General features: G+C 35.5%; 1 protein-coding gene across 1 annotated transcript in view; it reads left to right on the top strand.

The window, feature by feature from the left end:
• The window catches only part of LOC129749844 (uncharacterized), a 324,747-nt gene that overhangs the window by 152,887 nt on the left and 145,122 nt on the right, over positions 1 to 26,738 (top strand). The window contains exons 4-5 of the mRNA XM_055744937.1: positions 2,436 to 2,949; positions 14,543 to 14,890. Coding sequence (XP_055600912.1) covers positions 2,490 to 2,949; positions 14,543 to 14,890 — 808 coding nt within the window. The 5' untranslated portion in view covers positions 2,436 to 2,489. The remainder of the gene's footprint in view (positions 1 to 2,435; positions 2,950 to 14,542; positions 14,891 to 26,738) is intronic.

Below are 26,738 nucleotides of genomic sequence, written 5' to 3'. Positions count from 1 at the left end.
ATTACAAAAATTACAAAAATTACAAAAATTACAAAAATTACAAAAATTACAAAAATTACAAAAATTACAAAAATTACAAAAATTACAAAAATTACAAAAATTACAAAAATTACAAAAATTACAAAAATTACAAAAATGACAAAAATTACAAAAATTACAAAAATTACAAAAATTACAAAAATTACAAAAATTACAAAAATTACAAAAATTACAAAAATTACAAAAATTACAGAAATTACAAAATTTACAAAAATTACAAAATTTACAAAAATTACAAAAATTAAAAAATTACAAAAATTACAATAATGACAAAAATTACATAAATTACAAGTATGACAAAAATTACAAGAATAACAAAAATAACAAAAATTACAAAAATTACAAAAATTACAAAAATTACAAAAATTACAAAAATTACAAAAATTACAAAAAATACAAAAATTGCAAAAATTACAAAAATTATGAAAATTACAAAAATTACAAAAATAACCAAAAATTACAAAAATTACAAAAATTACAAAAATTACAAAAATTACAAAAATTACAAAAATTACAAAAATTACAAAAATTACAAAAATTACAAAAATTACAAAAATTACAAAAATTACAAAAATTACAAAAATTTCAAAAATTACAAAAATTACAAAAAATACAAAAATTACAAAAATTACAAAAATTACAAAAATTACAAAAATGACTAAAGTTACAAAAATTACAAAAATTACAAAAATTACAAAAGCTACAAAAATTACAAAAATTACAAAAATTACAAAAATTACAAAAATTACAAAAATTACAAAAATTACAAAAATTACAAAAATTACAAAAATTACAAAAATGACAAAAATTACAAAAATTACAAAAATTAAAAAATTACAAAAATTACAAAAATTACAAAAATTACAAAAATTACAAAAAATAAAAAAATTACAAAAATTACAAAAATTACAAAAATTACAAAAATTACAAAAATTACAAAAATTACAAAAATTACAAAAATTACAAAAATTACAAAAATTACAAAAATTACAAAAATTACAAAAATTACAAAAATGACTAAAGTTACAAAAATTACAAAAATTACAAAAATTACAAAAATTACAAAAGCTACAAAAATTACAAAAATTACAAAAATTACAAAAATTACAAAAATTACAAAAATGACAAAAATTACAAAAATTACAAAAATTACAAAAATTACAAAAAATAAAAAAATTACAAAAATTACAAAAATTACAAAAATTACAAAAATTACAAAAATTACAAAAATTACAAAAATTACAAAAATTACAAAAATTACAAAAATTAGAAAAATTACAAAAATTACAAAAATTAGAAAAATTACAAAAATGACAAAAGTTACAAAAATTACAAAAATTACAAAAATTACAAAAATTACAAAAGTTACAAAAATTACAAATATTACAAAAATTACAAAAATTACAAAAATTATAAAAATTACAAAAATTACAAAAATTACAAAAATTACAAAAATTACAAAAATTACAAAAATTACAAAAATTACAAAAATTACAAAAATGATCAAAATTATATATCAGATTCCTGTATTTTGCAGAATGATCAAAAGTACACCAATAGAAAACTTCCATTTCTTTTTCAAAGAAATCAAAATAATTTGCTGTATAAGTGAAAATTGATATAATAATTCCAAATTTGGATTCAAAGTACCCTATTTAATCAAAATTAGTTATTAAATTCTTGCACTTCAGAAAAGTTTAAATTTTGTTTCCATTTTAAAACGCTTTTGAATGTGGAGGTGAGCATTAAAAAAATTATAATACACCAAATAAAATTGAGGCTGAAATTAGCTACTTGAAGAAATGAAGATTTGCAAATCAGCAACAACATTTGTAATGAAGTAAACGATTTTAAATACAATCAAAGTCTAATTTTGGGGCAGGGGTCAGTAATAAGGGTCGTTCCTATTAATTATTCAATATTTCTGCAATAATTACCTTACAATGCATCGAATCGAGACGGAATTCATACACGGTAGCTTTACAAAATGAACACGCGATTCCTAATTTCATATTCTGAATCAAAAGACAAAAAAAAGGAACGGCCATTATAAACTGCTTAAAGTTTTTGCAGTAATTCCATTATTATGCATTATGCAATCGAATCCTGATTTCATATTAACTGTTTCATATTTTGTAATAATTGCGTGATTATGCATCCGGAGAAGTTTGAAAGTTGTGGTCTTTTAAAAATACTCTTTAATATTTTTTGCAATATTGTATTACAAATGCATCCCAATTACCATTTACACACACTCATCCCAAATTAAAAATTAAAAACGAAACGAAGCTCGTACGGAAGGTATTGCAAAGTTCACCGGGTTAGTTATATGTGTAGTAGGAAATAAAAATTATAAAAAAGCTAACCTCCATTTATTCTGTTCTCCCTCTTTCCAGATGACATAATCGTCTAGGCGAATCTTCCCACCCCATTCAACCGCACCATGCACCATGCGTTTATTCAAAGCCAAAAAGCTAACCGACATTCACAATGCAACTTCGGATCCATCGTTGGAAATTAATCCCTTCGGCGGCGTAGGTCCACCGCAGGCAGATTCACAAGATCAGGAGGAGACGTCATCGCCCTCAACTGGGTCAGCCTCAAGCAGCAACAGCTTCAGCAGTCGTGCACCACTTCATCATCCGCCCCCGTGGGCAACTGGAGCCAGCCACGGAACGTCCAACGGCAGTGGCCCCAATCGGAATGACATTATCAACCAATCCGGCACCGATGGTCCGGTTTCGGTTTCGGTTATCAATGGTGGTCCATCATCAACGGGGCCAGCAGAAGTAGAGTTCTCTCTGCCACTGTTCCAGAGTGCGGCCGATCGTATCGAGCAGCATCCGTCATCGGTGGTTGTAGGGCAGCCCATCAGCCATCAGCAGCATCATTTGCACCAACAGGGGGCAGGTAGGGTTACCAAAATTTCATCTCTAATTTCTTAATCCTAATCCAGCCAAGAGTGTTAATTTGACATGATTGGACGTTAAACGACATACATTAATTTATTGATATAGTACGCGACAAAGTAAAGAAAGCACTGTAAAACGCAATGAGAAAAATGTACTAATTGTGTGTTAAACGACAATTTGCCACAAAAATTCAATCTTTGAACAGCCATAACTTTTTTGTTTTAAGTCCAATCGAGTTGCAGTCTCCAGATGAAATGTTAGTCTTAGTTGAAATTTTAATAAAATTTACATAATCAAGCAATCGATTGGTAAAGAAAATCTCTTTCACACTTGAGATTCAGTGAAACCCCTTCCTGTTATCCGATTCCGCTAAAATTTGGCATATGGCCTTCTGATGACTCTCTTAAACCACCCAAGTCTTTTTTTGCAAGCATTTTGATTTTAAAGTAGATATTTATTAAGACAAATTTGATTAATTAAATAAAAAATATCCTAAATTGTGATTTCTGTTAAGGATTAAACCGTGGATATCTCTTCACACGATGATACAAACAACATATTTTGTTCAGCAAAGTTTAAGTGCACAAAAATCCGCATCTTTTGTTGGCATTGGTGTCAAAATATTTTACGCTTGGTACACATTTTGCTCAATCGAATCCATAATTTTTGGACCAAAAAATTTTTTTTCTTGGAAATAGCCTGCTTGTTTTACATTTTGATACAAATTTGGTTCATTTTTCATTTTTTACGTGTAGTATTTAACGCAAACAAAATTAAAAAAATATAAAATATATACATTTTATGAAAATTTTTGGACCCAGAATTTATTTAAAATCAGATCTTTTGAAAGTGGACTTTTTTCAAAGATCGCGCTTCCGGAACCTCTAAACATGTTTTTTTTTAAGTCGGCCCATACAAAAGTTTGTTCTGCACATCCTAATCTACCATTTGGAGGGTGAGCCCCCAGATTCCCAGAAGTTATGCAATTTTGGGACACCCTAGTGTCCAATGGTCAATAGAATTAGAAAAATAATCTAAAATCTATTATCCATTACTTTATTACTAATATCTTTGATAATTGAAAAAATCGTTTATTTCATTACAAATTTTATACTAAAATGTAATATTTTCGACGTGTTTCGATCACCGTTTGATTATATTTTAGGATTTTTTATTGATATTGTTCGGTGAAATAAATGACAAGGCGCTTTGTTCTTTTACGTTTCGATTTACTTTTACTTTTCAAACATCTTCAGATCTACAATAAAATATTTAAAAATAATTAAACTAATTATAAAATTAATTACAATACTGCTCGTACACTAATTTCTATTCCCCTATCTATCCGCATGGGGCCACAGAAATAGACTGATCTCGATCAGCGCGCACTTCCCGGCAATGTTATTCAAACCGTGTGGAGCACATCTTTCAGATTTCCCCTTTTTTTCCCCTCGTTTTGACAGATTTAAGCTTTTTCCTCAGATTTAAGCTTTCGTCTCCTATGCTCTCAAGGCAAAAAAGCTTAAATCTGAGGAAAAAAAGCTTAAAAACGAGATTCACGAGCACATATTCAAAAGATGTTGGTCACACGATACATAGACAAATCGTGTAACGTTGCAGGGATCTGGTTTTGGGGTATTTTGTCTTTCAGTTGTGTGAAAAGGTTCGATTTAATTTTATCACATGGTTTGTGTGCTGCAACGATCGAATTGTGGCGCAGTATTTTACTGACCTTTCCACTCAGGCATGGGATGTAGGGGAAAACTGTACAGGACGCACCAGTTAAGCAAAATCGCAATTTTCAGCGATACCCATCATCTTTTAACCAAATTGAAAGTTCACGACGATACAGGGATCACATTTACATCTTATCAAAAAGAAATAATATGTTAAAAACACGATTTTGGTTATATTTTAGTGAAAATCTTAAACAGCCAGAAAACAAGCCGCGGGGTAGAACGCCAAAACTAGTGGACAGAACGCACCATACCGAATGGGTGGTGAGAAATGGAACAATGATTATACGAAATGTAGTTATTGAAACATCACATTTTTTATTACATGTACATCGTATTTTTGCAAACTAACCATACCATGGCAAAAAATCATTTTTTATTGCTTAATTTAACGAATATTTTGCTTTTCACAATTCACTTTTTTATATCCTTATAGGTAAAACGCCTTCAGGTAGGCAATGAAATTCAATTTTTTGACTGATATCGCGGCAAACATGGCGGCAGATATTTTTTTCGAGTCAAATATTGGTACACCTTTTTAACTCAAACAAGGACGAAATTTGTTATAATTATGCATTCTTATCGTAATTTGGGAGTCAGCAAATGAAATGAAAGACATTTTGTTTTGACATTTGGTTTTTATCAAAAGTTAACAGCATTCAAAATTTGAGCCTAAAACACGTGGTTTTGCGGGCATTCTGCCCCAGTTCTAACATGATAAATTTTAGTTAAAAATTGCGGAAAGTTAGTGAAATATAATAAAATATTATTAGTCATTCGAAAGTGCATACGAGTGTCATAGAGAAAAGCTGCAGTTGGATCAGATATCGCAGACTGGTTTACTAAAAAACCTTATATGTTAACCATAAAAAATAACAAGTTTTAGGCAGAATCCATTAATCCTTCTGTTTCTTAGAATTAAAGTCGTTTTTGTGAACTTTTCATCTAAAAAATGATGAAAAAGCTTGTTTGCTACAATAAAAATGAAGAAAAACACCATTCGGAGCCAAAGGTTAGTGAATTTTTGAGAAAGAATGGCACGGGCCATTTTACCTCGCTGGTGCGTCTTGTACAGTTCTCCCCTACGGTAGCGAGACAAATTTCTCTTGGTCTCGTTCTTCCTGCTGGAACGTGTTGTACAGTGCGTGTACCCGTTTCTTTAGTGTGTTGTTGATCACGACTACTGGGTAGTTATTTGTGCGGAGAATGTTTTTGGTTATTTCGATTGTGTCTTTGCGTTTCTCAACGTCACTTAACTGCAGAGCTCGATCTATTAGCGCTATGGAGGTGTTTTGTTTGTGGGTAAATGGGCTTTCAGATCCGTAATCTAAGTAGCGTCTATTTATTTGTTCTGGGTACCAAATTTTGTTAATTTTGTTTGTTCTCTCGATAATGTTAGGTCTAAGAAACGTATAGATTTATTGTTTTCTTTTTCGAGGGGGAAATTAATGCTTGGTAGAGTCTGGTTGAAAGTTTCCAGAACCACAGGTATATGAACCTTCAGCGCGACTCGGAGGAGATTTCATGTGTGTACGACGGACTACTACAGAAACTTCGAGAATGCTGGGTGAAACGCAAACCAGCAAAACCACCACCAAGAAACACTGCGCCAACAGCTGATCAAGATCAGTCTATTTCTGTGGCCCCATGCGGATAGATAGGGGAATAGAAATTAGGGTACGAGCAGTATTATAATTAATTTTATAATTAGTTTAATTATTTTTAAATATTTTATTGTAGATCTGAAGATGATTGAAAAGTAAGAGTAAATCGATACGTAAAAGAACAAAGCGCCTAGCCATTTATTTCACCGAACAATATCAACAAAAAATCCTAAAAATGGAATATTATTCAAGAACCAATTTTTAGGCTCTAGTAAGTTTTTTCGTTTCTGTTATTCTCATTTCTTCAATTCTTCTCAAACTTCATATTCAAAAGTGTTTGGACAAATTACACATGATCACAAAATTCATATTTTTCCAAGGTGCAAAGAATTTTAAAATTTATTTATTTGGGTGCCTTGAGTTGAAAATGGTTTTTTATCAGCTTCTATTTCTGAAAAAAGGTTTAAAATCGATAAACATGTTTAAGAAATTTCTTTATTTTTGGCAAAACCTAGAAAATTTAAAATAAAACTTTTAAACTTATAATCAACTGGGCTTGTGATATAGCTCAGTTGGCAAGTCTGTTGTCTCCTGAGCCGATGTCCGCGAGTTCGAGCCCAAGAGTAAACATCGAACACAGTTGTACCGGATAAGTTTTTCAATAACGATCCGCCAACTGTAACGTTGATAAAGTCGCGAATGCCATAAAGATGGTAAAACGACTATAATCGAAACAAAAAAAAAATTAACTTTTCTCAAGATCGCAAGTATTTTTTTTCTGCGAAAAAATTTATAGAACAATTCTATTTGTTTACTTTACCCCATTTTGAAATATAGGGGAGTTTCAATGACCTAACCTAACCTAACCTAATTAAATTTTATATATCTTTTGAAGCAAATCTTTTTGCAGGATTAAAAAAATTTGTTGAATGAAATAAATTTTTTTTCAAACGTTTTTTAGTTATGCCAGTTATGATAGTTTTGAATTTTTTCAAATCTGTAGAATTTGAATTGTTTAGAACATTTTTCATTATATTCATCAACTAAGTATTATTCGAGATCAGTTTTTTTTATTTCATGTAGATTTGTTAGTTCATCAGTTATCAATGATTGATCTCAGTCAAAGTTCAACACAACTTAATTTTAAAAATCAAAAACATCATATCACCACAACTAGAGGTGACAAACAAACCTTGACAAATGATAAGAGTTCAGAACATTAAAAATTGAAAAATTGAATCAAAGGCTCCATAATGCTGTTTCATTGAGTTATCAATTAAATTCTTTGAACAGTTTTTAATATGTCATGATGATTTATTGAAAAAAATTTCCTTCTGCATTGTTAATAAACTTATCATTTCAATTATATATGTTGTTTTAAATTTCCAAATAGATTTACTGAATTAGAATCGTTTTTTAGTTTTACCGATATTCTTCAAGTCAGACTTTTCAATTTTTTGTTGTAATACTTTGATAAGTTGTCTTTGTTTTTAAATCCTGAATGTTTGTGTTTTGTAAAAATAATCTTCTTGGAAGCCTATAAATCTAAATTTTTGAAAAGAAAAACATAATTTCTATATTTTGTCCTAGGACCCTATATTCCGAAGACAATGTCAAAATATACAGAGGTAAAAATTTTAAACTAAAAAACTCACTCAAAAAAAATTTTTTTCCGGGATTTTAAGCCCAATGAGTTTATTTATCCCAACTCAAAAAAATTAAAAATATTTCACTGTTTTAACTATTCAAATCATCTTTCTTGAATCGATTTTTTTTTTAATTATTTTTGCAAAGTTTGAAAAATGATTGGAAGTAGCAGCTGTAAAGCTTAATTTTTATTAGATATGAGGCAAATTAGTATATGCTTCGTGCTTTCACTATGCATCGACTGTTTAGGTTGATTTTTTGTAGGATTTGAACGGATTTCAGACCTGAATTTTTTAATTAAAAACGACTATGTTTTACACAGTCGTTTTTATTTAAAAAAAATCCGAAAAAGTCGTTTAAATTCTTAAAAAGAAAATGGTTTTAGAATTCAATCAAATTGTTATGCATTTTTGATATTGTTATTATTCCTAGCTGACTTAAAATTTCGAAACCCTCCCCCCCATGGACGGGTCCTTCGCACGGGCCTGATCTTCATACATACACACAGAAAACAATCTGCTTAACTTGGACGTTTTACCACCAGTTTTCCTAAGCATTTTTAATAACCTTAACAGAGCGTTATTTCTCTGCTAAAAAGTATGCAAGATCCTGCAAAAACCGTCGGAACTGAGGGTTTGTTCGCCCTTATTAGAGCGCGATTAGATCCGGTAAGATGGTGGAAAAAAAAAGTTTCCGTAGATATTCGTAAACTTCAAACGGAAAACCGTATTCCGTCTCATGACATAACTTGATGAATATAATTCCTAAAATTTACTCGGTCCCTGGCAATCGTTCTCTTATTTTTGGGACATCCCTGCCGTATCAATCATCTAACCAATCGTTCCTGCTTCGCGTTTCAGTGTGCGGTAGATCTCCTCCACCGCCGCAGATGATCTGCCGACTATATAAATGTCGTCGGCAAATCAGAAGAGTTGACTGGATCTGTTGAAAATCGTACCCCGCATTTTGCTCACCGAATAACACTTTCATAACATCGTAATGCAGGATAGACCCTCGCCTGGTCGAAGCCCCCTGTGCGATTCGAATGAACTCGACAATTCATTTGAAATCTTCACACAGAACATCCACCGTCGCCTTGTGTAACCAGTGTGACCAGCTTTCCGGAGAAGCCGTTCTGATTTTCCATAGCTTGACACTGTCGATCGTGTCGTATTCAGTTTCAAAGTCTATGAATAGATGGTGCGTAGGGACTTGCAGTTCACGGCATTTTTGGAGGATTTGCAGCAGAAGAAGATCTGGTCCGTCGTCGTCCTTCCATGAAGACGGTCTGATGACTTCCCACCAATCTGTTAGCTTTTGGCGTTAGGCGGCGGAGGAGGACACCACTTTGTAGGCGGCATTGAGGACAGTGATCGTTCGGTAATTCTCACAGATCAATTTGTAGCCCTTCTTGTAGATGTGGTCCATCAACCGGTGTAGGCTATCGGCCAACTTTTCCGGGCCCATTTTGATGAGTTCAACTGCGGTGCCATCCTTCCCAGCTGGCTTGTTGCTATTCATCTGGCCAATGGCTTCCTTACTTCACCCATCGTTTCCTGACCGTTTTGGTCTTCTGCATGTTCGCCGTGAATCACCTCAAATTTGTCCGTCAGTATGCTTTCCTCTTTATTTCGGCCAATTTTGGCTTGCGACGCGAAGCCTTTACAGGATGCGTTGTGCTTCTGATAGATCTTTCGTGTTTGCTGGGAACGATGCAGCTGCTCCAGCTCCTCGACCTATTCCTCCTCCTCTTAGCGGCGCTTTTTCTCCTGGAAAATTCGGACTCACTGCCTCTTCAGCTGTGAGTGATTTTCCACGTCTCGACGAACGCTTTTTTGCACTACTGCTGCCCACGGCGTTCATTTTGTCAATCACCCTCCTACACTCTTCGTCGAACCAATTGTTCCGTCAAGTTTTTTCCACATGCCCGATGACGTTCTCCGCAACACTGTTGATGGTTGATTTGATGGTATCCCAACAGTCCTCGAGAGGGGTTTTGTCTAGCACGCCTTCTACCGACAGCACTGCTTCGAGGGTTTGCGCATAGTCTGCTGCGACCTCATGTTGCTTCAGTCGTGCGTCATTAACCGAGGCGTGCGTCGGTTTCGTGTATTCACTACGGTGAGTTTTGGCTCGTTTTCATTGGACAGCTAGTACGTGCCGAAGCTTCCAATTGTCGGTTTGAATTTCTCCTCCTGGCAGACATGAGCGTTAAAATCCCGGATGACGATCATAATATCATCTTTTGGGCAGCGGTCGTATTAACGCTACAGCTGTGCGTAGAATTCGTCTTTGTCGTCACCGGTAATTCCGAGGTGAGAGCTGTGCACGTTGATGATTCTGATGTTGAAGATCAGGACCTTGATTCTCAACCGGTACATTCGTGGGTCGATCGGGCACCGCCCAATCACGACGTGCTTCTGCATCTTTCATCAGCTGTTCCTAGCTCGTATGATGCCCCAGCTCCTGGTATGATCATCTCTGGAGCTCTTCCAGCATAGCTTCTGCAGCGCTACGATGCGAAAATGCGGCTTTTCATTTCGTTGGCCCATGAAATATAAAGATCGGCACCTCCATGTTCCAAGTTTCCAATTCCAAGTCCCATTTCGACGCGTAGTTCTGTGCCGATTTCCATCCGAAATTTCTTGTTCATTACTCGTTGTTGGTTGTTTTTCTCAGTCACGGGCTCTGAAGGCCCGCTGATAACTCCAATATCTCGAAGAAGGAACGTCGTTATGTTGCCGTTTTGGATTCCATGCACCACTAGAACGTTGTTGCTTTCCACACGTCCCCTTCGACGTGGAGAACAGACGCGTATGGAGCCCATTATCTCAGTCAGGGGGAGCCACGGGGAGGTTGAGAATTGGAGTTGTAAGACAAGAGGTAATATGCAGAACCCGGCAACGTTATTCAAACCGTGTGGAGCACATCTCTCAAATCTCCCCTTTTTTCCCTTTTTTTGACAGATTTAAGCTTTTTTTCTCAGATTTAAGCTTTCATCTCCTATGCTCTCGAGGTAAACTTGTTTAAAAGATACTGGTCACACGATACAAAGACAAATCGTGTAACGTTGCCGGGTTCTGATATACATATAGTGTATTAAAGGAAGATTCAGCAGTCGACCGATGGAGCTCGACGGGTACGCATTCTGGAGCCCATATTGTCACTGGCGCTGATTCATCGACGCATAGGGCTAAGATAAAAGATCTGTACTGCTAGCGATCCGAAGCCAGCGTCTTAACTTGCTGCCAGCAAAGGTTTTCGTCAACTGTACGAATTTCAGCGGCTAGACTACGCAGCCACGCTCTGGGCTGGTAGTTCCACCTCCTCGTGGTCCAGGGCGGAAACGTGTCTGCAAGTCCGGCGTATTGCAGATGTACGGCCAAGAGAACTACCACTAAACCCACTAGAGGCCGTCGACGGGTCTGCCAAACCCGCGCGGAAGAAGTGGTGCACCCGGGTACTTAGGTATCAGTACTTGGATGTGAGGGTGAGGATTCAACACGCGTTTGGGAGGTCATGGCCCTGAAATGCAGACGTGACCGGAGGGAGTGCGATCGCCAACTCGTTTTGCCGGTCGTTTGTCGTTTCGTCGTTTCGGTTGGTAAAGACCCGACTCGAAAAACGAGTTGATGCGCAAAGAAGTGACCAATGGTGGACCGATCACTTAGAGACGTGTTTTACACGTCAGTGTCAGTGAGGCACAGTTGTAAGCCGGAGGTGTCAGGGTCCGACACGAGTTTCGGGAATTGTTGCGCCCGAACTGCGAGTGCGACCTGATGAGGGCGTTCTACAGCTCGATTTGCGCTTCGGGGAGTAAAGCACCCGACTTGAAAATTGAGTAGTCGCGCTGAGTGGTGACTTGAATCAACACTAGAGAGTTCGAAGGAGTCTGAGTCCTACATGTGGCTTAGAAGGCTTGCCTCCTGACCCGCTTGTTCGAACAGAGAATGTGTCGTCGACAACTTGCTTTGTGTTTCTGGACTTCCTGGACAAGATCCACAAAGTTAGTAGTTGCGCTAAATGGGAACCTCTTTGAAAACGATGAGATGTCAAGTCCAAACTCGTCAGAGGAGATGATGCGCTTCGAGTTGTGTTAGAATGAGGTATTGCTGACAGAGGATTCGGAAACGAGTATTGCCTTGGAGCGCACTAGCGCGAATTGACCTCCCACTATTGAAGTATAGTGTGTCAAACAGTTTGAGGTGGGAACAAAGGTCAGTGGCCCCAGGTGTACTTTATGGCGTAGGGGTACAGTGTTCCTTAGCATTGTGTCATGAGTCGTCCAATTGCACCCATAGACCCAGAGTAGCAAACTGGGAGGCTCGCCGTGCCTTGGAATACAATCTGTAAAATGGATTTACCACCTGGGTTAACAACTAATAAAAAAAAAAGACTACGCCACCACCACGTCACACTTGGTGCAGCCAGCCCGCCGACGAGCTGCGTGCCGAGTGTGGCACAAACGTGGTGAGACAGGGTACCCTGGTACCAGTGCTCAGTTGCAAGAGGGAGGGGTCGTAACGTGTATCGGGTAACATGTGGCGCCCAGTGGATGGGCCTCAGGATGAGTCTCGAAGAGTCGAGACAGAGAATTAGTTGCATGTGTGGACATCTCCAGACCCGAGGAGAGGCGAGTTGTTCTCGTCTCGAATTGAGTTCAGAGACGGATTGAGAGGGGACCCTCAAGACACGAGGATAGGCGGGTCAAGAGGTCTCAAATTGTGTCAAGAGGATGAGCGTGAGAGGGTCTCGAGTCACGAGGAGTGGCGGATCATGACGTCTCGAATTGTGGCAAGAGGCGGACTCGAGTCACGAGTTGCGGCGAACGGACTGCCAACCCGTGAGTCGTGAATCGTGACAGCAGAGTGGATGACAATTGCTGGTGTAGTACGTATAAAAGAGTATTGCCGTGGAGCGCTTTGCGCGAATATGGTCTTCTCATCACGGGTATAGCCTTTGTTGCAGGTCCGGATGAGAAATATGGCCAGAGGCCCTAGGTGGACTTTATGGTGTAGGGGTACATAGTATCATGAGTCACCAATTGCAACCATGGACCCAGAGTAGCAAACTGGGGGGACGCGGTGGCTTGCCGCGTCTTGGATTGCAATCCGTAATAAGAATTTACCACCTGGGTGATCAACTAATAAAAAAAAAGACTCTCTGCAAGTCTCGATCTTATCTCTTCGCAGCGTGTCCAATCCATCTCCACTTACGTTCCCGAATCTCGCTTACTAGCGCCTTTTGATGACACCAGCAAAGTAGTTTCTCGTTTGTGATCCAGTTGCCAGGCCACCAAGCGCGGATGATGTTCCGCAGGCAGCGATTCACAAAAACTGTAGTTTTCGCGTAGTCACCACATATGTGTTCCATAAGTTCCACACCCGTACAATAAAACAGGTTTGATGTTTAAGTTGGGGGCTCAAATTTTTGTTAGTAGAGACTCGCGTGAGTGCCAGATGTTGCGGATACTCGCAAACGCAAATCAGGCTTTTCTGATCCGGATGTTGGTGTAATTGTTTGTACCACCATCATGCGTTATTTGGCTTCCAAGATACTGGAAGCACTCCACTTTCTTAACCTGTTGTCCAGCTACCACGAAATTGGAATGATTTTCTGTGTTGATTTCCATCGATTTGGTCTGCAGACATTGAGTTTGAGAGCTGCTGCCTTGGAGCTTTCAGTGAGGTCGTCGAGTTTGCTCTGCATGTCTTGTTGGCTTTGGACGAGCAAAACAATATCGTCAACCAGGTCAAGGTCGTTCAGTTACTCCATTGTCGAAAAAACTAGCGGTGATAAGATACATCCTTGTCTCACTACAGCGACTACCGGGATTGGATCAGACAAGACACCGTCGTGCAGGACCTTTCACGAGAATGCCTCGTACTGTGCTTCGATGAGATGGACTAGCTTTTTTTCTGGGACTCCTCGTCGCGACGCCTTAGAACCGCCTAGATTTTTTTCCATCATTATGGCATTCGCGACTTTATCAACGTTGCAGTTGGCGGAACGTTAATGAATAACTTATCCGGTACAACTGTGTTCGATGTTTACTCTTGGGCTCGAACTCGCGGACATCTGCTCAGGAGACAACAGACTTGCCAACTGAGCTATACAAGCTTCAGAGCCGCTTAGATGTTTCCATGGTTCAGTCGGTCGAATGCTTTTTTGAAATCAACGAACACTAGCATGTCATTACGTTTACCGCGGAGTAATTAGTTAAAGCGCCGTTGTACTAAACGGATATTACGGGTTCAAATTCTATAGGTGAGCCTTTGAATCTTCCTAGGAAAAATCATGATATTTACGACTTATGTTCCTCCTATCTTTGGAATCTCATGTTTCTCTAATACATCCCATCACCATTGAAAATATTTTTTTTTGTTTTAAGTTCAATAATTAGATGGAAATAATAAAATTTTATTCATCTCAGTTGATCAAAAATTTCCTGAAACAAAACGGTAGAAACATGTTTGTTCATTGATATATTCCATAATGATTTTTGTTATGAAAAATATGAGTTCCGCAGCAGCTATTCAACTCTTTGCATTACAAGATAATCATCACCTTTATATCATTTTTTTCCTTCTTTCCACTATTTTAGTCCATGGTAACCCGCAACCGGATCTCGGCGAACAAGTGAGCGATAAAATTTGCACAATTAATAACAAAGCCGATCCGAGTATTAGATTATCGGATAAGGCCCGCAATCAATCCGGCATTTCCGGTGGTTCGGAAACGGCAGCATCACAGTTGTCGAAAAGCATCGGAGGCAGCAGTGAAGACTCGAGCTTACTGGGAGGACTCCCTCAGCAGCAAAATCCATCACAAAATTATCAGCAGCACCTCTACTTGCAACAGCAGCAGCAGCAACAACAACGCCTTCAGCATCAACAACAGCATACCAATAAAATAAACGCAATCGGAACGCTGATTGGCAGAAACGGACTCGGTGAGTTTTATCGCCCATTCGATTGGATAGATTGATAGATGATAGGGCTTTCGGAGCTCCGGGGCTCAATGAACGAATTGCATTGCGGGGGATGAATGATCACGGTGATGAATGCGCTTTCTAGTCGGAGTGCATTTTTTTTTTGTTTTTCTACAGAAATCAATTTTGGATTGGATTTTTTATGAGCTTCAGTTGAAATAACCCATCGAAAAAAAAAGATGGTTATGTTCAAGCTTTGATTGATTGCTTCTCGAAACATTCTTTTGAAAATTCAGAACAACTGTTCATTTCTATTTTTACTCAATTTTTTTTGTATAAAACTCAAAAAATGTTAAATTTAATTTCGTTGGACTTAATTTCAGTAAACTGATACTTTCAAACATGTTGATTCTCTTTAAAATGTACACAAAGCATCTACCAAACGAGACTCACCTGCTTGAGCGCAACATCAATATCTCATTATACATATTTCACTGCATTGAACCATTAAAAATGTTTAAACCTCTCAAAATGGGCTTGATGCATCAAACGCCTTGATCGTCAAATGAAAAGTAAACAGTCACCAAAGTCAGTTCAAATCCCACCTGTACAGGGTACATTCCATCTAAATTGCTCTGTCCCACATTCCAGCATATTGGTTCATTCAGTACAAACCTGTAATTTACCAATCAACCCTTTGCCAACGCTTAGACACCCATCAGCCTCCCCTCATTTTCCCACCTCTCGAAGATGAAAGAAATCGAAAGCAAGCAACATCTTCGATGTGAATCGTTTTGTCTCAATCAGTAGTTAGCTAGTGGCTTGGCAGATGATTTCCCAATTACACGGTGAGCTCTCCTCCAATCAATGGCACCTAATCAATGCAACCGGCTGCCCGAGCTGCTCTATAAAACCAAACTGGCTAAATATGCAAGAGTCTCTACACTTGCATATGGGCTACGCGCCATGGTGGTGGGATAAGTGTCAGGGTGCTAATTAATTCACTTTCTTCGCTCTTAGAGCTAAGTTTAGCAGGCTGGTTCATAATCGACCAAATTGGCAAAATCAGAAATAGTAAAGAGGATTATTTAATCAAAATTTGAAAAACAATGCCTTTTTGATATTTTAAACAAGTTAAAACCAATTTTTTTAACTGAAATTGAAAATTTAATGTCTGCCACATTTAAAAAAGCCTATTAGGATGAGTGCTCCTACTTTGGTCTTAGAGCCTACTTTGGTTCTAAAACGCCGAAAACGTAAATAACTCATTTTTTTTGGCAAAGATTTATGCAAATAATGAACTCTAATTCTTCCTTCATCCTATCATACCGCTATTTTCCATTAAAAGTTATTCTAATAAATATTTCACCGTTTTAAAAAAGTGCATTTTCTTCAGGTAAAACAGACAGCTCAGTTAGTGGGAAGCATTTCGATAAATTAGAGAGATTAAGAATAAATCACATTATTTAACGGGCCCAGCCTAAGTAAAAAGGGAATCTACAATTGCTCTGATGAATGTGAAGTATACTACCTTTTTCCGCATGGGGGGGGGGGGGTTAATCCCCACCCCGCATGGACACTCAGAAAAATACTATTATGTATGCCATAAGATTCTCTTATGAAGTGGCGCCATGAGAAAAATTAATGAAATTCATAAGATTGTCTTATGACGCGAATGAATTCTGAAGATGAATGCCTACTTCAATGAGAGGTTATTGCTTTTCATAAGAGATTCTTATGGAAACAGTAAATCACTTTCTAATAAGAAAAATTCTCGATATTTCATGCTGAAAACATTCACTTTATTGTTTGCCAAATTCGTTTAAAATTAAATCCTTCATTGTCACCATCAGCAGCGCATCAACAGACGGCTCCATCAAAGTTTTTTTTTGCCGCATCTTAATCTTCGACCTTTGGTTTTTTGCCGATCAGCTTGCTGAAAAGTAAACAAATAATGTATTTTAGTTAACTAATATATTCAACTACCTCAACCTACCTCAAGGGGCAAAAATTTTCGAAGAAGATTGACTTCCAACAAAACTGGAAAGCGAATATTTTCTGGGATAAAGTTAAAAATCTAACTTCTTCAGTTTAACATTTTTTTTTTCATTTAGAGAGGATCCTTGACACCTTGTTCAATTTCTATTAACCCCAAGATAAGTGCCAAAAAGTGATTTGTTGAAATGTGTCGTCATTTTAAGCAGTTTTGATCAACTGTCTTTCCTCTGTTGTGGTATGAGCCTACTTGGTTGAATGATTCAACTGAATCAAAGCAATCGAAAGATTCCTTTTAATTCAACCACGGTAATTAATGGTGGTTGAATTAAAAGGAATCTTTCGATTGCTTTGATTCAACTGTCTTTCCTTTTCGCCAAAACCATGTTTGAAATTTTCTTTATCGTATAGGTACCAAATTTGTAGAAATGGCACAACACTTTTCATGGTATGAAATTTTTCGATTTTTTCTTATGCTGCAAATATATGAATACCAACAAATTTTCAATTCAGTGTTTCGTTATCTATCATGCATGCATCATGCATTTTCAATTCTGTTTTTCGTTATCTATCATGCATTTTATATGTTCTCTGTATTAGATAATCTCCTCTTAATTTTTAAAATCATCTTTTTTATATCGACTTTAACTTTATCATATTTATCGAGAAATGGATGCTTAAGCACTGAACAAAGAAAATTAGAACATTCAATATATGTGTATGTACAATGTACATGGAATTTTTATCCACAGCAATTTCAAATCAAACGGTTATGAAATCTTTTTTTACTTTGAGATCTTGAATTCAAAATCAGAAATGAAATTCAAAAAAGTCTTTGCAAATCTAATTCAGTTTTCATTATCTCTGTTTTGGATCTTGAATGATATTTTCGTCAAGACAAAAAAATTTATTTTCCAAACTTCTTGTATTTGAAGATGTTATTGAACCAATTATCTGTTCTTGATTTCTGGTACTGAGTGTTGGATCAAATTATGAATTTTTTTTACAAAGTCAACCCTATTTATATCCCTTATTTTGTTTAGTTTTTTAGCACCTTAGTATGAACGGAAGAAGTGGATAGTATCTAGCATTTCCTTGGTGTTCTGATGAAATTCACATAGAATTACAAAGTTAATATCATTCTATTCTCAAACTAACTCATTACATTTTTGACGTTTACAAAAACCAAGTAAATCAATTTATGGTCGTCTTATTCTATTAATTAAAAATAAGACGTTCTCTTGGTGTTATACCATAAATATGAACAGAAGATTCTGTAATGGAATATTTCATTGTTATCTGTCCAGTTGTTTTGGATATGTCAAAACTTTCACAGTCATAAGTAGAATATTATTTTTCTTGAATAATATGACAGTCTTTCATTTAACCGGAAAATAAACAAAACAAAATAACGGAGTGAATAAAAGAGATCAGAATTTTTCCCGCGCGTATCCTGGTCAGGCAAATTTATTCTATGTAAAAACAATATTCGGGCATTTGATTTCAAAATTGTAAATCCAAAATCCGGGCAATACCAAGCAAATTTGGGCTAAATTTAGAAACTACTAAAAAAAAATTAAAACGAAAAGCACTTTAATATTTTTTTTTTTCTTCGAAACACATCAGAAATTTTGAATCGTATTTTAAGCATCCAGAAACCGTGCATGATTATTTTGTTAAAAAATGCTCAAAAAATTTCGTTTTAGTACGCAAAATTTAAAAAAAATAAACTTAATAAAAGATTTTTTATTCTTTGGAAAATTAAATGACTAAATCCGGAAAATTCGGGTTTTTTTTATCAAAATCCGGACAATAGGGCTGGACGACTTGACCGGGCCCTTTAAATTTTGCTTAATCAATTACCCGGTCAAGTCCGGGTAAAACCGGGCAATCTGGCTAGCTTTGGGTAAATTAGCTTAAAAAATGTTAAAGTTGCCTTGATGCTGAAGCAAAAATGACAATTTTCGAAAATAGGTATACTCCATGCCGGCTTATTGCGTTCTTTTTTTTCACCCCATACGGAAGGTGAACAATTACATCCAAGTATCCATTTTACTGGTGCCACAATACACTTGCTACGAAAATGGGCGCCAAAACTTCCAAGAGAGATGGACATCAGTAAGCCTTGATTGCATTTGGCGCCTTCCTACTCTGGGTGATTCGAATGAAAAAAAAATGGAAATTGGGTGCCATGACTTTTATTTGATACGAATAAAAACTAAAAATTCATTTTCAAATTCCACAAAAACATTTTCGAAATTATCTCTCCGTTGTGTTATTCTTCGCGTAAAGACGAACACAACAAAAAAAAAAAAATGCATGCAAATCGGATGATCCAGTGAAGAGTTTTGCGTGTTCGTACATTTCTGTATGGTCTGTCTCTCTCCCTGTTTTATGTATATAGATTTCCTCTGAGTGGAGATTTTTTCCAAGTAAAATTCAAGAAATTATAAGTAGTTCAAGAAATTAATTTACCGTTGTTATGGGACACTGCTTGATCCCAGAAGGTGTTTAAAATTAAGTGTTAACAAACATTTCCGAAAATTGGCTCGCCTCCGGCGGTATTTAGTACTTTTATCACTCTTAGCTAGGGTTGCCATTCGTCCTACTTTTCTAAAGAATGTCTCGCCGTCCCGCTTTTTTTCTGAGAAACTTTTTGTTGTAGATCCAACACTCTTCGGATTACCATTTCAAAATACTCATGTAACATTTAAAGTTTTATTGCAGGGTAGCTTTAGGAGTCTAATAAAAGTATCGGTGTTACTTGGGTAGTTGGTTCGGGCTTGATGAAAAGGCTTCTTGAAAAATCTCTCTTCGATCTTATTCAACACCTGTCATTTTTTTTCTTATCTGTTTTTATCCATTTATGATTTTGAAAACTAGAAATTATCCAACTTAAAGATCATGACATTCACCGACAAAGCTGTAAACACTTTTAAACAGTTTCACTGACTTACACTGGAAAAACCTTAGCTTCAATTTAAATTTATTGGTTCAACACAACAAATTATTCAAACTTGATGTTTTTGTGTTTTGTTTTCTCAAAATACGCAGCATTTTTTTTTATAAAAGACAAGAATAAATAACTCGTTTAGTTCTTGGCATTTAAGCTTTTCAGAATATTTATCATATTTATTTGGATCGGACGAATCCGGGTGGTTTTATCTAAAAACCTGGCAAAATCCGGGCATCGGATTTCAAAATTATCTACCCATAATTCGCACAATACCCGAGCAAGTTTGGTCAAAACCACGGAATTATTTAATGAAAAATAAAAAAGAATTTATTTCAAAATAAATTTTAACATCAAAACACATCAGCAGGTTAAAAATAGTATTTAAAGCTTCCTAAAAATTGTCCATGATTATTTATATTTTTTGAGCAAGTTTAACTTCAACTCAATTTGAGTTTTTTGAGTTGTAGATATAAAGTGAATAAATCAGTGCAAAATCCAGACTTTATTCTATTATTATTAAACTTTTCCTGTGTCAAATATCCGGACAAATCCGGGTAAAATCGGGCAATCTGGCAAGCTTATCTTAGCATCACCATAACAATCTGATTTAGTTAAGCGTTCTTGACTTCCATCTGTACCGTTGAGCCGTCAACACGTACGCCGGAGCATCGTATCGTTGCTGTGTACCTGCAGGAACATTTTACATTATTTATTTTTTCCTTACCTGTATTTCAATCAGCACTTTTCAGTGCTAAAATTATTTTCATTTTCTTTTATTCATATTTTCTCTTTTCTTTCCAGCATGGGGAAGTCTTCGGCCGGCTCAAGGGCCGGAAGAAAACGGATTGCTGAACCTAATCCAGGGCCATCTGCCAAAAAAGTTGAAATTTCCAATTCATTCGATGTCCTTCATAACATTGGTGATGAGGAAATATTCATATTTAATTCTGATAAGAGTACTAAGAAACCTTCTTCTTCTTATACTCTTAAAAACGAAAAGATTCCACCAATAACGGTCACGATTCCTGACTTCAATGCCTTTCGAAAAGAAATCGTCACTTCCGTCAAGGATGTGAAGATTTCTTTTCAGATCGGTCGAAGGGGAACTGCTCGTATATTGGCGGAATCTTTTAATGATTTTCAAAAGGTTTTAAATTATTTGAATAATAAAAAACACCAATTTTTTACGTACGACACTAGAGGTGATCGTCCTTTTAAAGTTGTACTTCGTGGTCTCACCGGCGATCAGACACCGGATGAGATCACAAATGAATTAAATTCTTTGTTAGGTTTTTCTCCAATTCAAGTAATTCAAATGAGGAAAAGAACCAACACGAATAATACCAGTAGTGTTGGTTTTGCTCCTGAACTTTATTTGATCCATTTTAAAAAGGATCAGGTTAATAATCTGCAAATTCTTGGAAAGGCTCGTCTTATGTTTCATTGTCTAGTCAAATTCGAACCTTTTCGTAAATCTTCTACCAATTTTTTACAAAACATTACGCAATGTCGTCGTTGTCAAGCTTTTTGTCATGGCACTAAAAATTGTAGAATGAATGCCAGATGCATGTTTTGCGGCTCATTCGATCATGAAAAATCTAAATGCCTTTTTGGTGGTGATAAGCCAAAAACAGAATTTTTTAAGTGTGCGAATTGCGCAGGTAATCACTCCTCGAATTCGCTAGATTGTCCCATCGGGGCAAAAATTATTGCTTCTAGGAAAAATCCCAAAGTTTCCAGAAAAGTTTCTTCTCCTCCTTCCTCTTTTTCGTCTTCACACGTCGGGCCGGCAAACAACCTGCCTGTTCGCATTCAGCCTCGGTCTACATTGGAATCACGGCTGGGTAATACCCGAAGTGATTTTAATGTTACCTGGGCTGATTCTGCGCCACAGACTCGTTGTTTATCGTTCTCAGAGGTGGTTGAAAATGGGATTCCCTCTTCAGGTTTAACTAATAAAAATGGGAAAAAACCAAGTCTCAACGTTCATGCGAAGGCTTGGGAAAATCCCCGAAATTCAAATACTTGTTCTTCTCCTTCATTTTCTGATCCTAACAATTTTGTTGATTTGGGTGAGATTACTGAGGAAAAATTAAAATTTTAGCATCAAAATTTAATGGAAATGATGCAACTTATGTTGAAAGCAAATTCAATGTTTGAAGCTTTCCAAACTTCTTTTAATTATGCTAACAAAATTATTATGACTTTACGATTCCCTCATGGATCCAAATAGATGTTTAAACATTATGAATTGGAACGCTAGATCTTTGCTGGCTAACCAAGATGAATTCTTTTTATTTTTGAAAACTCAAAACATACATATTGCTGCCATCACTGAAACTTTTTTAAAGCCAGACAATAACTTGAAAAGCAATGCTTTCTTTAAAATTTTACGAAATGATCGACTTGATCGGCAAGGTGGGGGTGTAGCTATTGTCATCAATAGTCGTCTCAAATTTAGACTTCTTCCTTCTTTCAATACAAAAGTCTTAGAAAAAATTGGAATTGAATTAGAAACTTCTATGGGGAAAATTATAATTGTTGCCGCATATTTGCCTTTCCAATGTAACGGTGAACAAAAAAATTTTTTGAAGGGAGATTTACAAAAACTCACCAGAAATAAATCTACATTTTTTATTATTGGTGACTTTAATGCAAAACACCGATCTTGGAATAATATTTCATCAAATTCAAATGGGAATATTTTGTTTAATGACTGCTCTGCAGGTTATTATACTGTTGAATATCCTAATGGGCATACTTGTTTTTCTTCAATTAGAAATCCCTCCACAATTGATTTGGTTCTAACGGATTTAGGCGAGCATTGTAGTCAATTAGTTACTCATGCGGACCTCGATTCAGACCACCTTCCAGTAACATTTTCTTTATCCCAAAGTCCCATTGAAAACCCTTTAAAATCAACTTTTAATTTTCAAAAGGCTAACTGGGAGCGATATATGAATTTTATTGAACGTAATTTAGATGTAAACGTTCCATTGAATTCAATAGAAGATATTGATTTGGCTGTAGAAAATTTGACAACTTCAATAGTCAATGCTAGAGCCGCTTCAATACCTAAAGTTAAACATAAATTTAATCAACCTTTAATTGATGATGATCTTCAGTTTTTGATACGACTGAAAAACATTCGTCGACGCCAATATCAACGTACTAGGGATCCTTATATGAAATTAATTTATTGCGACCTTCAAAAAGAGATCAAACGTCGTTTAAATTTCATTCGTAATGAAAATTTTGCTAAAGCAGTAGAGGATATAAAACCCTACTCAAAGCCATTTTGGAAATTAACTAAAATTTTGAAAAAGCCCCAGAAGCCAATTCCTACTTTGAAAGATGGGGATAAACTTCTTTTAACTAATTCAGAAAAGGCTCAAAAATTAGCCCAACAATTTGAGTCTGCTCATGATTTTAATTTAAACGTTGTAAGTCCAATTGATGCTCAAATTTCCCTAGAATTTGATGATATTCTTTCCAAGCAAAATGTGTTTGAAAGTTCTTGTGAGACAAATATTGATGAACTTAAATTGATTTTCAAAAAATTTAAAAATATGAAAGCTCCAGGGGAAGATGGGATTTTCTATATTCTTATTAAAAAGTTGCCTGAAAGCACTTTAAATTTTTTAGTTAAAATCTTCAACAAATGTTTTCATTTGGCTTATTTTCCCAATAAATGGAAAAATGCCAAAATAACTCCAATTTTGAAACCTGGAAAAAGTGCTTCAGAGCCTTCAAGTTATCGACCAATTAGTTTGCTTTCTTCTTTAAGTAAACTATTTGAGAGAGTTATTTTGAATAGAATGATGATTCACATTAATCAGAATTCTATTTTCCCTGATGAACAATTTGTTTTTCGTCATGGACATTCTACTACACATCAACTTTTGAGTGTAACTAATATGATTAACGCTAGCAAATCTGAAGGTTATTCAACTGGTGTTGCTCTTCTTGATATTGAAAAAGCTTTTGACAGTGTTTGGCACAAAGGTTTAGTAGCTAAATTAGCTCGATTTGATTTTCCTGTATATCTCACCAAAATTATTCAAAATTATTTGACTAGCCGAACCTTACAAGTAAGCTATCAAAATTCATGCTCTGAAAGGACACCCATTAGAGCTGGTGTCCCTCAGGGTAGTATACTTGGGCCAATTTTATATAATATTTTTACTTCTGATCTTCCTGATGTACCAGAAGGAAAAGGTAGAAGATTATTTGCTGATGACACTTTGCTTTCAGCCAAAGGTCGAAATTTACGGGTGGTACGCAGTAGATTGCAACAAAATTTAAATTCCTTTTTGAATTATGTACTTGAAAATGTGGAAAATTTCTCCTAACGCTTCCAAAACTCAACTTATTTTATTTCCCCATAAGCCAAGAGCAAATTTTTTAAAACCTAATGAAAATCATTCCAAACTTTTAATGGGGTTTCATTAGAATGGTCTGATCACGTGAAGTACTTGGGACTTACACTTGATCGGAATCTTACTTTTAAAAATCACATTGAAGATATTCAATCTAAATGTAATAAATACACTAAATCTCTTTATTCTCTCATCAACAGGAAATCCCGGTTGTGTCTGCGAAATAAAATGCTCATCTACAAACAAGTTTTCCGACCAGCGATCATGTATGCAGTTCCGATTTGGTCTAGCTGCTGCGCGACGAGGAAGAAAGCCATCCAGAGGATTCATAACAAGGTTCTGAAAATGATTTTGCGGCTTCCACCTTGGCACAGCACCGAAGATCTTCATCGGATTGCGGGCATTGAATCGATCGAAGAGATGGCCAACAAAATCATCTCCAACTTCAGAGGCAAATCGATGCAGTCTTCTATCGCAGAGATTCGTTCTCTTTATGTTTAGTTTAATTTTAAGATAGTGTTTAGTTTTAAGTATAAAATATTTTTGCTATTACAGGATGTTCTCCTACATTAAAAACTTGATTGCGCTCAGCAAATTTAAATCTTATAAATAAATTTTTATAATCTAGATACTTATAGGGCTATGAACAGTTCATTATTGAGCTGAACACCTAGTTTAATGCAATAATGTAATATAAGTGTAATGATGATTTGATACAAATAAAGACATATTTAAAAAAAAAAAAAAAAAGTTAAGCGTTCTTTGAGCACGTTCTAGCGATGTTGATATTTTTCGATTGAAGAAAATATTTTTTAAGATGCTTCCAAATGTTTCCAGATGTTTCTCCGAAATCCAAAAAGAATCCTTTGAATGTGAAGCTTTGAAAAAACAAATTCCGGATAAAATTGAACATGATTACCGAGCGAAAAAAACTATTTTCAATCAAACAATGAATGAATAGATGAGTTAAATTAAATAAACTTGGTAGATGGTCAAAAACGGCTGTTTAAAAATATAAAAACCTTCTTAAATTTCGGATTTTAAATCCCTCTGAACTTTAGCATTTTTGACTTAAGTTTTTGCAGCATACAAAGATGAAAGTTTTCTTGAGAACTCAATTTCCTAGATAAATTTCAGTTATCCATTTTTTTTTTTCTAAGAACTATTTCAGCTGTAGGAACAAATAAATATGAATGTATAGGAATGATCATAAAAGTTATGGTTTTTAGGGTTTCCAAAATGTCCTGCTTTTTTCATCAAACGAACGGAAAACTGATATACAATGGATTGTGGGTTCAAGCCAGCCGGAGTATCTCGGCAAATTTGGAATCTTGAGTAGGCTACTAAGGTACCTTCTCAGGATTCTTTATTTGTTTCAAACAGTTGGAAGGGAGTGAGATGAGTCAAACCTGTCCCAAGCCAGTGGTAACGGACCCCTTGGTAGTGCTGCAATTATTGTTAATGAGTTAAGGATGAACAATATTTGAATGCGCGATCGAGACTTCCCGTACCGACTCGGGTCGAAAGACCTACCAGCCACTGGTGGGTCAAACATACATACATACATACATTTCCAAAATGTCCTGCTTTTTTCGGCAATGTCCCGCATGTTTTCGTGAAATGTCCCGCTTTTTTCTGGAAGTATCTGGAAAGCCTACTCGTAGCCTAAGACAGGGGTGAGCAACGCGCGGCCCGCGAAGCCTTTCTGGAATTAAATTAGTTTCTTGAATTTTATCTGCAATAGATCGTTAGTTATCATAAAATATCAGTTAAAAAAACTGGAGTTGATATGTCTGCATCACATGTTTTTGTTAGAACTTATCAGATTCAGATTGGTGAAATTTTTCCAGAAATTTTAAGATTCAATGTGTTTTTTCAATATCATTGTCAGAAACGTCAGTTTCTTCAAGTTTCAAAGTTTTTCACAATTTGAAATAAAATTTTCCTAATTTTTCTTGAAGGTTTTAAAACTAAAAATCAATAACTAATAGTAAGTCGGCAAACGCACACTAAATAATCGGAAGACAATTGCTGAGCACATGATGAATTTTTTTTTTTAAATTTCTCCTAATGATAAAAATGTGCGCTCAATAGACTCAGCAGATAGTTTTTTTAAATATGATAATTTATCAAATTGGACCAAAACGCTAATTTCGATGGTAATTTAATTAAAACTAAACGTTACAGTTATCGAAAAAAATCTATGTTCTTGGCAAAACCCATGTTTTTACATTTAATTTGATCCAAAAAAAAATTTCTGATGTTATACCAAACGTTGACAAATTTAGTCTTTTAAATTGATAAATAACATCTCATATAAACAACCTCAAGACTTATTCATTTTTAATCTTATAAAATCCATAAAATCAAAACGAGAGGTGATTGACAACATTTTTGTGAACGACAAAAGTTCAGAACGACAAAATCTACCAAATCATGTTTTTTTCTGGGATATTCATATTTAAAGATGATTTCTTCCTACCCCTAATTTGGAAGTTATTATTAAAAATTTTCCACCAAAACTTGGAATCTTTAATTA

The sequence above is a fragment of the Uranotaenia lowii genome, chromosome 2, assembly GCF_029784155.1.
Source record: "Uranotaenia lowii strain MFRU-FL chromosome 2, ASM2978415v1, whole genome shotgun sequence".
Lineage (NCBI taxonomy): Eukaryota > Metazoa > Arthropoda > Insecta > Diptera > Culicidae > Uranotaenia > Uranotaenia lowii.
The sequence above is the reverse complement of the archived record's forward strand: the minus strand, read 5'-3'. Positions and strand labels throughout refer to the sequence as shown.